Source organism: Rhinopithecus roxellana, chromosome 1, assembly GCF_007565055.1.
Source record: "Rhinopithecus roxellana isolate Shanxi Qingling chromosome 1, ASM756505v1, whole genome shotgun sequence".
NCBI lineage: Eukaryota > Metazoa > Chordata > Mammalia > Primates > Cercopithecidae > Rhinopithecus > Rhinopithecus roxellana.
In genome coordinates this window covers 102,733,692-102,749,471 of record NC_044549.1, presented here as the reverse complement: position 1 = coordinate 102,749,471, position 15,780 = coordinate 102,733,692, and the positions used below count along the sequence as shown (strand labels likewise).

The 15,780-nt window shown below is 38.8% G+C and overlaps 1 protein-coding gene across 1 annotated transcript in view; it reads left to right on the top strand.

Moving 5' to 3' along the window:
* Positions 1-2,788, top strand: part of ARHGEF26 (Rho guanine nucleotide exchange factor 26) — a 139,706-nt gene extending 136,918 nt beyond the window's left edge. The window contains exon 15 of the mRNA XM_010370616.2: positions 587-2,788. Coding sequence (XP_010368918.2) covers positions 587-729 — 143 coding nt within the window. The 3' untranslated portion in view covers positions 730-2,788. The remainder of the gene's footprint in view (positions 1-586) is intronic.
* Positions 2,789-15,780: the final 12,992 nt, after the last annotated feature.

Sequence of the window (15,780 nt, the reverse complement as noted above, 5' to 3'; positions counted from 1 at the left end):
TTGCTGCTTCTCTGTTCTTACTCGTTTCCTCTTCCCCAAGACTTTATTTCCTAAATCAGAGGCATAAAGATGACTTTGAGAAGTGTTTTGGGGACTTTGAAACATTTGCCTCTTCCCTTTATGTGCTTTCCCTTCAGCTTTCTCATGTGCACCTGCCTCAGCTATCTACACTCCACGATTGATCTAATTTGGTTTTGAATGTAGATGCAGTCATATGGTTTGTTATTCAAAAGGAAACCATGAAGTTTTCTTTTTTCCCCAGTCCCCCAGTGACCTAGTTCTCATATCCAAATATTCATCCTTTCAAAAGTATTGTTCTTCCTGCTATCCTTACCCAAAGCCTCTCCTTTCCCAGCTCAGCCCAGGTTCAAATACTCTCAGCCTTCTCACTTAAGGGCCTCTGCTCATGTCCTTTCCCTGCCATGTCATTCATTCCGCCTTGAAACCTGTCCCTGTCCCACTTTCTCTTCTCACCATAGCATCTAGCCTGGGGAGGATGCTGCCTCTCAGCTTTTTCATATCCTCCTTGGAGCCTGGCACACTCCAAATACTTGTTGTTTGATGTGGACTCTGTTCTTTTTGACAGGCTGGTATGAGGGGGAACGACTGCGAGATGGAGAAAGAGGATGGTTTCCTATGGAATGTGCCAAGGAGATAACGTGTCAAGCTACAATTGATAAGAATGTGGAGAGAATGGGACGCTTGCTAGGACTGGAGACCAACGTGTAGTCTCTCAGGTGGTCTTTTGTTACTGCAAGATTTGCACGACACTTACCAGGCTGGTTGGTTCTGGGCTAGTTTTATTGTTAATTTTATCACAGCCTATTTAATTAAAAGAATGAAAACACTTGCCTTTAAGCTTGCCAGGTTGTTCTGCTCTCTCATGAGAAGAACTTGGATACAGTGAGTTTGCACAGCTCAGTTGTTACCTAACCACACACCTGCAGACCTCCTGAGGTACACAGAATAGCTGAGCAGTTCACTTCAGGGATCAGGTCATCTCTGCTCCTCCTAGTTTCACCATGTTCTGGCAATAAAAAGCACATATTATATCCTGGTTTTCTCCGTCCTTGCTTTACTAAGGTTACTGTCTCTCTTTAAACACCCTTGTATGGTTCTCCCACTATTAGCAAGATTTTATATCTGTAAAGAATGTCCAGTTTTGTAAATATTTCCCTGCTTTTTTTTTTTTTTTTTTTTTTTTTTTTTCTGATTCTAATGCTTTGTTAACTTCAAAAGGAACTGGTAGAGTTCAGAAGATGAGCTGTTCTGTTTTTCTAAACCTCTTCCCAGGAAAGGGACATTGACACTTGAATTTTTGTCACCTTTTTCCTCATTAGAAGGAAAGTAGAAAGCCTTACTTTAGGATTTTGTAAAAAAATCCATCTCACCCCATATTGGTCTTAAATAAGTATAGACTAATTAACCTAAGCTACCTTTAACAATGTAGAATTTAGATGGTTTCACATATGTGAGAAAATCCTGAATATAGGACAGGGGTCCTACTTTTTTTCCCCCACCTCTGTCGCCCAGGCTAGAGTGTAGTGGTGTGATCTTGGCCCACTGCAACCTCTGCTTCCTGGGTTCAAGTGATTCTCCTGCCTCAGCCTCCCAAGTAGCTAGGAATGTAAGAGTATGCCACCACGCCCAGCTAATTTTTTTATTTTTAGTAGAGACAGGTTTCACCATGTGGGCCAGGCTGGTCTCTAACTCCTGCCCTCAAGTGATCCACCCGCCTCAGCCTCCCAAAGTGCTGGGATTACAGGCATGAGCCACCATACCCAACCCATTTTCTTTAAAAAAAAAAAAAAAAAAAATTTCCCAAATGAGCTGATAAAAAACTGACGTGAGGCTGCTTTGCCTTCAATAATACCTGGTTTTCAGCTGTTCCAACTCGTTTCCAAATAGAAATTAGCTGGAACACACTACAGTAATCTCAAGGAAGGGAAAATTAGGCCTTAAAAGATACCAAGGAGTCAGCATGGTACCCAATTGAAACCTTTTGACCTTAGTGGGAATTCATTCTATTTGCACTAAAAGCCTTAACTTGCAGTATCCAGAGTCGCTCTTAACTGTTAAGTTTCTGTAGAACTTTTTCCACTAGTGCAGAGAGAGAAAGGTTATTTTAATAGTTGGTTTCATGGAGATGATGAAGAATGGGAGATTAAGAGTGAGGAAATGATTTTTACTGGCAGCTATATTCCCTATTTTCTTTAACAAAGGGATAAAACCTGGCAAAGTATACATTATTGGAGGACTCAAAACTGTATGTGACATGTCCCAACTACTTACTGTCTGCTAACTAGTTATCCAAATTGTAAAGCTACAGAAACCCAGTTGAGGGGTAAGTATGCCTGACTCACACAGCCTGCACCCTGCCACCTCGGCAATGAGCCAGTGTGGGGCACTGGGGACTTCTAACCCCTGAATTGCTCTTTTTGACCTGTGCATACATTCTCATTGTAAAATTTTAGACCGTGAGTACCTTGAGATCTGAGCAACTGTGTTAGTGAAGTCACAGCAATGGGCCACAGTGAAAGATGTGTTGGGGTTTTCAAAACAAAAATTCTGTCTCCTCTTTAATGTCACAGACATTTTAAAGGAGAGGCTAACAAGTTGTAATGTAATCTGTCATGTTTTATTTAGGAAGGAAGGTAAATTTGTGCTTGCATGGGGATCATTTTGTATTATTTTTGCTAATACCCAGTTGATGCTAAAAAGCAATTATATGAATCCTGTGAGTTAATTTATAAGAATGTTAAACAGCTTTGGAAATACGTGCATCTTATGAATCATAGTCTTATTTAGCAAGATCAATGCTGTGTATTAAAGTGTTGTTTTATGGCAAGTATTTAACACAGTGTTTGATTTCAGCTGTGAATTGTCTTAACACAGTTTTTACAAACCTAGTTGTTTCTATGAACACCTGCTCTGAATTGTACATTGACTTCATTACTAAAGAACAAAAATGTTCATTTTTGTCCCAGTAAATTGAGACTGCTTGTATACTTTCAGAAAAATGTGAATTTATAAAGATTTTGTAGATACTTGTCCTTTTGTGCTGGTGTGATTTATTTTACTCTAGGTTGTTTTCAGTTAAGTATACAGTTTCCTGGATTTTTGGCCAAGTCAGAGCTCTATTTAAAAGGTATCTGTAGCTAACATTTCAGGGAACTAATGTTTTCTCTTTGGGTACATGCTGGCATCAGCTGCCCTAGAAGACCAGAACATTTTTAAGAGATGGGTCGTGCTGTTTCTTCTCGTAGTTGGCATAAACCTGCAGGACTAAATCGCTTATCTTACATAGTGCACAGTTCCCTGGTCCCCTGGAGCATATCCTACCATTCATTTGGTCACCTCGTATCTGAACCTTTGTGTTTGTGAAATTCTGCCACCTTGTGAGCCTTGGTAGAAGTAAAAAAATGACCTCTTTGACGTTAGTTTTTTATTGCTGCATAACAACAAATTACCACACACTTAGTGGCATAAAACAATACCCATTTAATATCTCACAGTTCTGTAGTCAGAGGTCTAGAATAGCATGGGTGGGTTCTCTGCTTAAGAGTTTCACAAGGCTGTAAGTGTTGGCTGGCTGCTTTCTCATCTAGAGCTTGGTGTCTTCTTTCAAGCTCATTTCTGTTATTGGCAGGATTTAGGTCCTTGCTGTTGCTGAGCTGAGGTCCTTGTTTGCTTGCTGGCTGACAGCTAGGGGCTGCTCACGGCTTCTAGAGGACCTTCATATCCTCACCACAGGCTCCTTCTATCTTCAAGGCAGCAGTGGCATGTTAACTCCTTTTCTCACTTGGAATCTGTTTGACTCCCTCTTAGGCTACCGGTGGGAGAAAACGCCTCTGCTTTTAAATAACTTACATAATTAGGTTAGACTCATAAGTGCCTTATGACTAACTCAAAATCAAATGATTTGGGGTCTTAATTACATCTGCTAAATTCCTGTGCCATGCAATATGAAAGAATTACGGATGTAGTATCGGGGAGGGAGATTGGGGGACATCCTAGATTTCTGCCTGTAACACCTATAAAACCTTAAGAAGCTTGAGGCTTAGAGTTTCCAGCATCTCTTGCAGCTAAGATACAGCTAGCTATGTGATAGGAAGCAGCAATCAACTACCTCTATCTTAGAATACACCAATCAAAGGCTGCTTTCCTGGATTTTCACTCGAGCTAGTGATGGAAGAGGAAAGAGATAGGGAATACCATCCCTGGAAGTAGCAGGATGCATCCTCCTCTTTGCTCCATCTCCTATCCCAAATCACTGCTGCATTTTTCCTAGGCTTTGGCAAGCACCAGAGAGGCAGAGCTACTTGGTGGACTTACAGTGCTAAAAAATAATCCAGGCCAGTGTTAAGTACCATTAATAACACTTCTCGTGGATTTGGTCCCTAAAGGGCTTATTCTGATGTGGGAGTATGAATCTGAAAGATCTAAAGCTTTGCTTTCTGGGTTTCTAGTATATTAAAGTCCTGGTAGAAGAAAACACATCCTGTCTCTGAAAGAAACCAGCATTGTCAGAACTAAGAATTCTGTTACTTCTAAAAGCAAATTATCAAAGTTTCAGTAAACACTGAGACATGGCATTGTGATCCAGAAAAAAACACAGGGACTCTATATCATCAGATACATGATGTCTATAGAATCATCAGATATAGACATTAAAGTACTTAGCATTGCTGTTTACGGAGATAAAGCCAGAACTGAACTACATAAAGTTGCGTAACAGAAGGAAAAAACCTAGAAATTATGGAACTGGGTTTAATGCCAGATTAGATTAAGAGTTAAAAGAGATATTGGGGAATGGGAAGAGAGGCTAGAAGATTCTACCCCTAAGGAAGCATGGAGAGAAGAGACCTGGAGAATGTAGGGATTTCATCGGAATCCCAGAGGAGAGCGGAGAGAGAAAGCAGCATTGGCAAGGGGACTGGACCTTTATAACCCTGTTCTGAACAGATGTGGGAGGCAGACTGTCCCCAGGAAAAGAGAGAGGTCTCGGATAAGGTGGCTCCCTTCAGCTGAGGACAATTCCCATAGAGGGCTGATGGGTGAAGGCTGTCATCTGGTTGTACTCCCAGCACCTAAAGCAAAAAGTCCTTCAGTCCTGATGGGGGATCAGGGCAGAAGATCACAACATTCACTACATGGAGCTATATCAATGTTACACAAAATGGTCTTTAGGGTAAAAGGTATCACTAGGGATAAAGTGAGTGGCTACATAGTGATGAATGTTTCATCTAATCAGGAAGACGGAGTAATTTAAATATATATTCTAGCAATAACCTGGCCTTAAATTATATGGCCTCAAACTAAAGTTGGCAGAAATATAAGAAAAAATAATTTAAAAATCATAGCATGAGACTTCAACACCTCTCTCAGAATTTGATAGGAAGAACAGACACAAATCAGGAAAAGTATAGAAAATTTTAATGAAATAGTTAAACATAATGGGCATATACAGGACACTGCAAACAATTTCAGCATATACATACTTTTCAAGCACATAAAATATTTACAACATTTGGCTATTCCCTGGGGCATAAGGCAAATTCCAACAAATTTTAAAGAACTGAAGTTATGTGGAGTGAGTTCTTTGACTGCAACATAAGTAGGTTAGAAAACAATAAAAAATAAGAATTATCAATTTATTTGGAAAGTTAGGCCTAAATATAAAATGCAAAAGTATAAAATTCCTTGAAGATGACATAGACAATCTAGGTGACCCTGGGTTTGATACTGTTTATCTACAACATGAAGAGCACGGTCCATGAAGAAAAAAAATTAGTAGTTGAGCTTTTACAGTAAAACCTCAGTTCTGTGAAAGGCATTGTTAGAATAAAAAGCCACAGACAAGAAATATTTTCAAAACATAAATGATAAAGGATTGGCAATCAAAAACATACAGAAAACTTAAAACTCAAGAGAAAACAACCCAGTGTTCAAATTCGGGGGTTGAGGGGTGGGGGAACTAGGCAACTCACCAAAGATACACAATTAGTAAATAAACATATGAAAAGATATCTGAGATCATACATTAGGGAATTATAAATTTAAAAGAGATACTACTATACTCGTTAGAATAGCTGAAGTCTAAGACCCTGAAAATACCAAATACTGATGAGAATGTGGAGCAGCAGAACTCTTATTCACTGCTGAGGGAAATGCAAAAACAACTTAGGAAGACAGTTGGGTAGTTTCTTACAGAAATACACACCTACCATATGATCCAGCAATTAGACTCATTGGTATTTATCCCAATGAGTGGAAAATATGCCCACAGGAAAACTTGTTCATAGTAGCTTTACTCATCATTGTCAAAACTTGAAAGCAACTAAGATATCCTTCAATAGATGAATGGATAAACTGTGTTACATCTATACAATGGTATATTAATGAGCAATAAAATCAATGTTATCAAGCCATAAAAAGACATGAAGTAACCTTAAATGCACCTGCCAGGTGAAAGAAGCCAATCTGAAAAGCCTACACACTTTATGACCCCAAATATATGACATTCTGGAAAGGCAAACCACGTAGAGAGTGGTTGCCTGGGACTCGGGGGTAGGGAGGGAAAAATAGGTAGAGCACAGAGGATTTTTTAGGGCAGTGAAAGTGTTCTCTGATATGGTGATAGTGGATACATATTATACATGTATCAAAATGTACAACACCAAAAGTGAACCCTATGTAAACTATGGACTTTGATAATGAAGTATCAAAATTGGCTCATTAATTATAACAAATATAATCCATAATACAAGATGTTAATTTAAAAAACTGGTGGGAGGAGGTAAAGGTGTTTATGAGACCTCTATACCTTTTGCTCAATTTTTCTGTAAACCTAAAACTGCTCTAAAAAGTAAAGTATTAATTTTTAAAAAAGAATTGCTGAAGAAAGTATTTCAAAGAAAGGAAATAACAGAATGAAACTTGGAAGATGAGGAATGAAGAACAGAATGGGTAAGCATTTGGATAAATATAATAGGCTATCCTTGAGTTTTAAAAATGTGAGATGGCTGAAAGCAAAACTGTATTATCTGATATGGTTGTCAATGTATGTAAAGGAAATATTTAAGAAAACAAATTATAAAGCAGTAAGCTAAATACCTAAGTGGTTGCAAAGTTCTTATATTTCACTAGAAGTGTCAAACTGTTGATACTAGGCAACTGATAAGTTATATATGTATACTGTAATCCATTGAGCAACAAAAAATATATACAAAGTGATATATTTAAAAACACAATAGACAAGGCAAAACAGAAGTTAAAAAAAATCAGGTACCCACAAGAAGGCAGGAAAAGGGAAACAGGAATGAAAAAACTATATAAAGGAAGCAAAAACAGAACAGCAGACTTCACTCCTAACATATGAATGAATATATAAAATGTAAGTGTCTCAATTGTAATTAGAAGATAGATATTCACAGAAACTTTAAAAATTACCTGACCATATGCTATCCACTCAAAACACATTTCAAATACAATTAATATAGGTAGGTTTAGAATAAATGAATGGAAAAACATGTCAAGCAAATACCAATTCAAAATAAATTAAAAAAAAAAAAGCTGGAATGGCTATACTAGTATCAGACAAAGCCTTCAGAGCAAAGAGAATTATCAGGCACAAAGGGGGACACTATACAAGGGTCAGTATGCCAAGAAGACATAAAAATCTTAAATGTATATGCAGCAAGTAATAGAGCTTTAAAATACATGAAGTACAAACTAGGACAGAATACATGAACTAAAATATATGAAGTACAAAACAGAACTAAAAGGAAAACATAGACAAATGATAATATAGCATTAGGAGTATAGAACAGGATTTCGAAGATGGCCAAATAGGAACAGCTCCAGTCTACAGCTCCCAGCGTGAATGATGCAGAAGATGGGTGATTTCTCCATGTCCAACTGAGGTACCAGGTTCATCTCACTGGGACTTGTTGGACAGTGGGTACAGCCCAAGGAGTGTGAGCCGAAGCAGGGTGGGGCATTGGTGTACCAGGGAAGTACAAGGGGTCGGGCAATCCCATTTCCTAGCCAAGGGAAGCCGTGACTGGACAGTACCTGGACAATCGGGACACTCCCACCCAAATACTGCACTTCTCCAATAGTCTTAGCAAATGGCACACCAGGAGATTATATCCCATGCCTGGCTCAGAGGGTCCCATGCCCATGGAGCCTTGCTCACTGCTAGCACAGCAGTCCGAAATCAAACTGCGAGGTGGCAGCAAGGCTGGGGGAGGAGCGTCCACCATTCCTGAGGCTTGACTAGGTAAACAAAGTGGCCAGGAAGCTTGAACTGGGTGGAGCCCACCACAGCTCAACGAGGCCTGCCTGCCTCTGTAGACTCCACCTCTAGGGGCAGGCATAGCTGAACAAAAGGCAGCAGAAACTTCTGCAGACTTTAAGGTCCTTGTCTGATAGCTTTCAAGAGAGTAGTGGTTCTACCAGCACAGAGTTCAATATCTGAGAATGGACAGACTGCCTCCTCAAGTGGGTCCCTGACCCCTGAGTAGCCTAATTGGGTGACACCTCCCACTAGGGCCTACTGACACCACATACAGCCAGGTGCCCCTCTGAGACAAAGCTTCCAGAGGAAGGATCAGCCAGCAACATTTGCTGTTCTGCAATATTTGCTGTTCTGCAGCCTCTGCTGCTGATACCCAGGCAAACAGGGTCTGGAGTGGACCTTCAGCAAATTCCAACAGACCTGCAGCTGAGAGTTCTAACTGTTAGAAGGAAAACTAACAAAGAGAAAGGAATAGCATCAACATCAACAAAAAGGATATCCACACCAAAACCCCACCTGTAGGTCACCATCCTCAAAGACCAAAGGTAGATAAAACCACAAGGATGGGGAGAAACCAGAGCTGAAAAGCTGAAAATTCTAAAAATCAGAGCGCCTTTTCATCTCCAAAGGATCACAGCTCCTCACCAGCAATGGATCAAAGCTGGACGGAAAATGACTTTGATGAGTTGACAGAAGTAGGCTTCAGAAAATCAGTAATAACAAACATCTCCGAGCTAAAGGAGGATGTTTGAACCCATCGTAAAGAAGCTAAAAGCCTTAAAAAAGATTAGATGAATGGCTAACTACAATAAACAGCATAGAGAAGACCTTAAATGGCCTGATAGAGCCGAAAACCATGGCACGAGAACGACATGACGCATACACAAGCTTCAGTAGCCAATTCGATCAAGTGGAAGAAACAGTATCAGTGATTGAAGATCAAATGAATAAAATAAAGCAAGAAGAGAAGTTTAGAGAAAAAAAAGAGTAAAAAGAAATGAACAAAGCCTCCGAGAAATATGTGAAAAGACCAAATCTATGTTTGATTGGTGTACTGAAAGTGATGGGGAGAATGGAACCAAGTTGGAAAACACTCTGAAGGATATTATCCAGGAGAACTTCCCCAACGTAGCAGGGCAGGCCAACATTCAAATTCAGGAAATACAGAGAAAGCCACAAAGATATTCCTCGAGAAGAGCAACCCCAAGACACATAATTGTCAGATTCACCAATTTGAAATGAAGGAAAAAATGTTAAGGGCAGCCAGAGAGAAAGGTCGGGTTACCCACAAAGGGAAGCCCAACAGACTAACAGCAGATCTCTCAGCAGAAACTCTAGAAGCCAGAAGAGAGTGGGGGCCAATATTCAACATTCTTAAGGAAAAGAATTTTCAACCCAGAATTTCATATCCAGCCAAACTAAGCTTCATAAGTGAAGGAGAAATAAAATTATTTAGAGACAAGCAAATGCCGAGAGATTTTGTCACCACCAGGCCTACCTTACAAGAGCTCCTAAAGGAAGCACTAAACATGGATAGAAACAGCTGGTACCAATCACTGCAAAAACATGCCAAATTGTAAAGACCATTGATGTTAGGATGAAACTGCATCAACTAATGAGCAAAATAACTAGCTAACATCATAATGATAGGATCAAATTCACACATAACAATATTAGCCTTAAATGTAAATGGGCTAAATGCCCCAATTAAAAGACAAAGACTGGCAAACTGGATAAAGAGTCAAGAGCCATCAGTGTGCTGTATTCAGGAGACCCATCTCACATGCAGACACACATAGGCTCAAAATAAAGGGATGGAGGAAGATCTACCAAGCAAATGGAAAACAAAAAAAGAGCAGGGGTTACAATCCTAGTCTCTGATAAAATAGACTTTAAATCAACAAAGATCAAAAGAGACAAAGAAGGCCATTACATAATGGTAAAGGGATCAATTCAGCAAGAAGAGCTAACTATCCTAAATATATATGCACCCAATACAGGAGCACCCAGATTCATAAAGCAAGTCCTTAGAGACCTACAAAGAGACTCAGACTCCCACACAATAATAATGGGAGACTTTAACACCCCACTGTCAACATTAGACAGATCAACGAGACAGAAGGTTAAGCTCTGGTTACTAAGGTTAAGGTTCCAGCTCTACACCAAGTGGACCTAATAGACATCTACAGAACTCTCCACCCCAAATCAACAGAATATACATTCTTCTCAGGATCACATCGCACTTATTCCAAAATTGACCACATAGTTGGAAGTAAACCACTCCTCAGCAAATGTAAAAGAACAAGTTATAACAAACTGTCTCTCAGACCACAGTGCAATCAAATTAGAACTCAGGATTAAGAAACTCACTCAAAACCGCACAACTACATGGAAACTGAACAACCTGCTCCTGAATGACTACTGGGTAAATAACGAAATGAAGGCAGAAATAAAGATGTTCTTTGAAACCAGTGGGAACAAAGACACAACATACCAGAATCTCTGGGACACATTTAAAGCAGTGTGTAGAGGGAAATTTATAGCACTAAATGTCCACAGGAGAAAGCAGGAAAGACCTAAAATCGACACCCTAACATCACAATTAAAAGAACTAGAGAAGCAAGAGCAAACACATTAAAAAGCTAGTAGAAGGGAAGAAATAACTAAGATCAGAGCAGAACTGATGGAGAGAGACACAAATAACCCTTCAAAAATCAATGAATCCAGGCACTGGCTTTTTGGAAAGATCAACAAAATTGACAGACCCCTAGCAAGACTAATAAAGAAGAAAAGGAGAAGAATCAAATAGGCGCTATAAAAAATGATAAAGGGGATATCATCACCGACCCCACAGAAATACAAACTAGAATCAGACAATACTATAAACACCTCTATGCAAATAAGAAAATCTAGAAGAAATGGATAAATTCCTGGACAAATACACCGTCCCAAGACTACACCAGGAAGAAGCTGAATCCCTGAATAGACCAATAGCAGGCTCTGAAATTGAGGCGATAATTAATAGCCTACCAACCAAAAAAATCCAGGACCAGACAGATTCATAGCTGATTTCTACCAGAGGTTTAAAGAGGAACTGGTACCATCCCTTCGGAAACTATTCCAATCAATAGAAAAACAGGGAATCCTCCCTAACTTATTTTATGAGGCCAGCATCATTCTGATACCAAAGCCTGGGAGAGACACAATGAAAAAAGGGAATTTTAGACCAATATCCCTGATGAATCAATGCAAAAACCCTCAGTAAAATACTGGCAAACCGAATCCCGCAGCACATTAAAAAGCTTATCCACCATGATCAAGGGGGCTTCATCCCTGGGATGTAAGGCTGGTTCAACATATGCAAATCAATAAACATAATCCATCATATAACAGAACCAAAGACAAAAACTACACGATTATCTCAATAAATGCAGAAAAGGCCTTCGACAAAACTCAACAGTCCTTCATGCTAAAAACTCTCAATAAACTAGGTATTGACGGGACGTATCCCAAAATAATAAGATCCATTTATGACAAACCCACAGCCAGTATCATACTGAATGGGCAAAAACTGGAAGCATTCCCTTTGAAAACTGGCACAAGACAGGGATGCCCTCTCTCACCACTCCTATTCAACATAGTGTTAGAAGTTCTGACCAGAGCAATCAGGCAGGAGAAAGATATAAAGGGTATTCAATTAGGAAAAGAGGAAGTCAAATTGTCCCTGTTTGTAGATGACATGATTATATATTTAGAAAACCCCATTGTCTCAGCCCAAAATCTCCTTAAGCTTATAAGAAACTTCAGCAAAGTCTCAGGATACAAAATCAATGTGCAAAAATCACAAGCATTCCTACACACCAATAACAGACAAACAGAGAGCCAAATCGCGAATGAACTCCCATTCACAGTTGCTTCAAAGAGAATAAAATACCTAGGAATCCAACTTACAAGGGATGTGAAGGACCTCTTCAAGGAGAATTACAAACCACTGCTCAATGAAATAAAAGAGGATGCAAACAAATGGAAGAACATCCCATGCTCATGGATAGGAAGAATCAATATCGTGAAAATGGCCATACTGCCCAAGGTCATTTCTAGATACAATGCCATCCCCATCAAGCTACCAAGGATTTTCTTCACAGAATTGGAAAAAAATTAAAGTTCATACGGAACCAAAAAAGAGCCCACATTGCCAAGATAATCCTAAGTCAAAGAACAAAGCTGGAGGCATCACATTACCTGACTTCAAACTATACTGCAAGGCTCCAGTAATCAAAACAGCATGGTACTGGTACCAAAACAGAGATATAGACCAATGGAACAGAACAGAGCCCTCAGAAATAATACTACACATCGACAAGCATCTGATCTTTGAGAAACCTGACAAAAACAAGAAATAGGGAAAGGATTCCCTATTTAATAAATTGTGCTGGGAAAACTGGCTAGCCATATGCAGAAAGCTGAAACTGGATCCCTTCCTTACACTTTATACAAAAATTAATTCAAGATGGATTAAAGACTTAAATGTTAGACCTAAAACTATAAAAACTCTAGAAGAAAATCTAGAGTTTCTAGGACATTCAGGACATAGGCATGAGCAAGGACTTCATGTCTAGAACACCAAAAGCAATGGCAACAAAAAGTCAAAATTGACAAATGGGATCTAATTAAACCAGAGCTTCTGCACAGCAAAACAAACTATCAGAGTGAACAGGCAACCTACAGAATGAGAGAACATTTTTTTCAATCTACCCATCTGACAAAGGGCTAATATCCAGAAAGTACAAAGAACTTAAACAAATTTACAAGAAAAAAATCAAACAACCCCATCAAAAAGTGGGTGAAGGATATGAACAAACACTTTTCAAAAGAAGACATTTATGCAACCAACAGACACAAGAAAAAAAATGCTCTTCATCACTGGCCATCAGAGAAATGCAAATCAAAACCACAATGAGATACCATCTCACACCAGTTAGAATGGCGATCATTAAAAAGTCAGGAAACAACAGGTGCTGGAGAGGATGTGGAGAAATAGGAACACTTTTACAGTGTTGGTAGGACTGCAAACTAGTTTAACCATTGTGGAAGACAGTCTGGTGATTCCTCAAGGATCTAGAACTAGAAATAACATTTGACCCAGCTATCCCATTACTGGGTACATACACAAAGGATTATAAATCATCCTGCTATAAAGACACATGCACATTTGTATGCACTATTGTGTTTATTGTGTATGTTTATTGTGGCACTATTCACAATGGCAAAGACTTGGAACTAACCCAAATGTCCATCGATGATAGACTGGATTAAGAAAATGTGGCACATATACACCATGGAATACTATGCAGAGCCATAAAAAGGGATGACTTCATGTCCTTTGAAGGGACATGGATGAAGCCAGAAACCATCATTCTGATCAAACTATCCCAAGGACAGAGAAGCAAACACCGCATGTTCTCACTCATAGGTGGGAACTGAACAATGAGAACACTTGGATGTCACAGGCTGGGAAACATCACACACGGGGACCTGTTGTAGGGTGGGGAGATGGGGGAGGGATAGCTTAGGAGAAATACCTAATGTAAATGATGAGTTAATGGGTGCAACACACCAACATGGCAGATGTATACATATGAAACAAACCTGCACGTTGTGCACATGTACCCTAGAACTTAAAAATAGTATAGAACAGAACGCCAACACATGGGATATAATTGACATTTACAGTATACTACCCAACAACATAAGATTATCCACTTTTTAAATATAGCTAAGGAATATTCACCAAGATAAACCATATGCTGAGTTATACAACAAACTGACCAATTTACAAGGACTGAAATCATACAAAATATTTTCTCTGACCATACCGGAATCAAACTAGAAATTAATAATGGACAAGGAAATCTCAAAACACTGGGAACTTAAAACAGCACACTCCGAAATAATATATGTATTAAAGAGAAAAATACATAAAGAGGGAAATAAAAAATACATTGGCTGAATGACATGAAAATGCAAAATATCAACACACATAGGATGCAGCTAAAGCAGTACTTAGAGAGTTTATAGCACAGGAAACTTGTATTAGAAAAGAAATCTAATCTTTCACCTCAAGAAATGAGACAAAATTAACCCAAAAAAGCAGTAAGAAGGAAATAAAGTGCAGAAATCAATAAAACTGAAAACAGAATACGAGAGAAAAATCAATGAAAAATGAATCTATCATTAAAGATCACACATTATGGACATTAAAAAATAATAAAGGGGTATTACAAAAAACTCAACATTTTTTTACTGCTTCCCAGGCTTCTGATCAATACAAAACATCTTTCCACACATAAATTTAAAAACTTAGAGAAAATGAACCAATAAAAACCACAAACTACCAAGACATTGAATAATCTCATAATAACTAAATAAACTCACAATTTAAACTAATGTCTGAAAAAAATCTCCAAGTGCAAATGGTTTTATTGGAAAATTCTACAACCATTTAAAGAATTAACAGCAATTATGCATAATCTCTTCCAGAAAAGGTAAGAGGAAGACATTTCCCAACATATTTTATGAGGCATTACATTATTAAAACAAAAGCTACTATAGATTGGTATCTTTCATGAATAGAGAGACAAAAATCTTCAGGCCAAATCCTATCCAGCAATATATTTAAAAAATTACACACTGAGACCAAGTGGGGTTTATTACAGAAATGCAAGGATTGCTCAATGTTTAAAAATCAACTGATATGATTGCTATGATTTGAATATGTCCCATAAATTTCATGCGTTGGAAACTTAATCCCCAAATTCATTATGTTGATTGGAGGTGGGCCGTCTGGGATGTAATTTTAAGCTTAACTAAGTTAATCAGGATGAAGTCTCCATGATGGGACTGGTGACCTTATAAGAGACTTGAGATGACATACACTCTCTTGCCCTCTAGCCATCGGATGTACCCATTTGTGACACAGCAAGAAGGCCTTCACCAGATGCTGACACCTTGGTCTTGGACTTAAGAACTGTAAGAAAAAAATGCATTTTCTTTGTAAGTTAACCAGTCTTTGATATTCTGTTACAGCAACAGAAAATGACTAAGACAGCAATTTACAATATTAAACTAAAGAAAAAAAAATACGGTTATTATATGAATTGATGCAAAAAAAGAGTATTTGGAAAAATAAGAAACTATGGCTAACAGTCATCTTCAATATTGTTTTATGCCACTTTTGATTTTGTCATTATTAATGTGTATCTGTCAAAAGGAGTTTTTGAGACAGGTCTTGCTCTATTGCCCAGACTGGAGTGCAGTGGCTCACTGCAGCCCTGACCTCCCAGGCTCAACCAATCCTTCCATCTCAGCTTCCTGGGTAGCTGGGACTATAGGCACATGCCACCATGCCTGGCTCATTTTTGTAACTTTTGTAAAGACAGGGTTTCACCGTGTTGCCCAGGCTGGTCTTGAATTCCTGG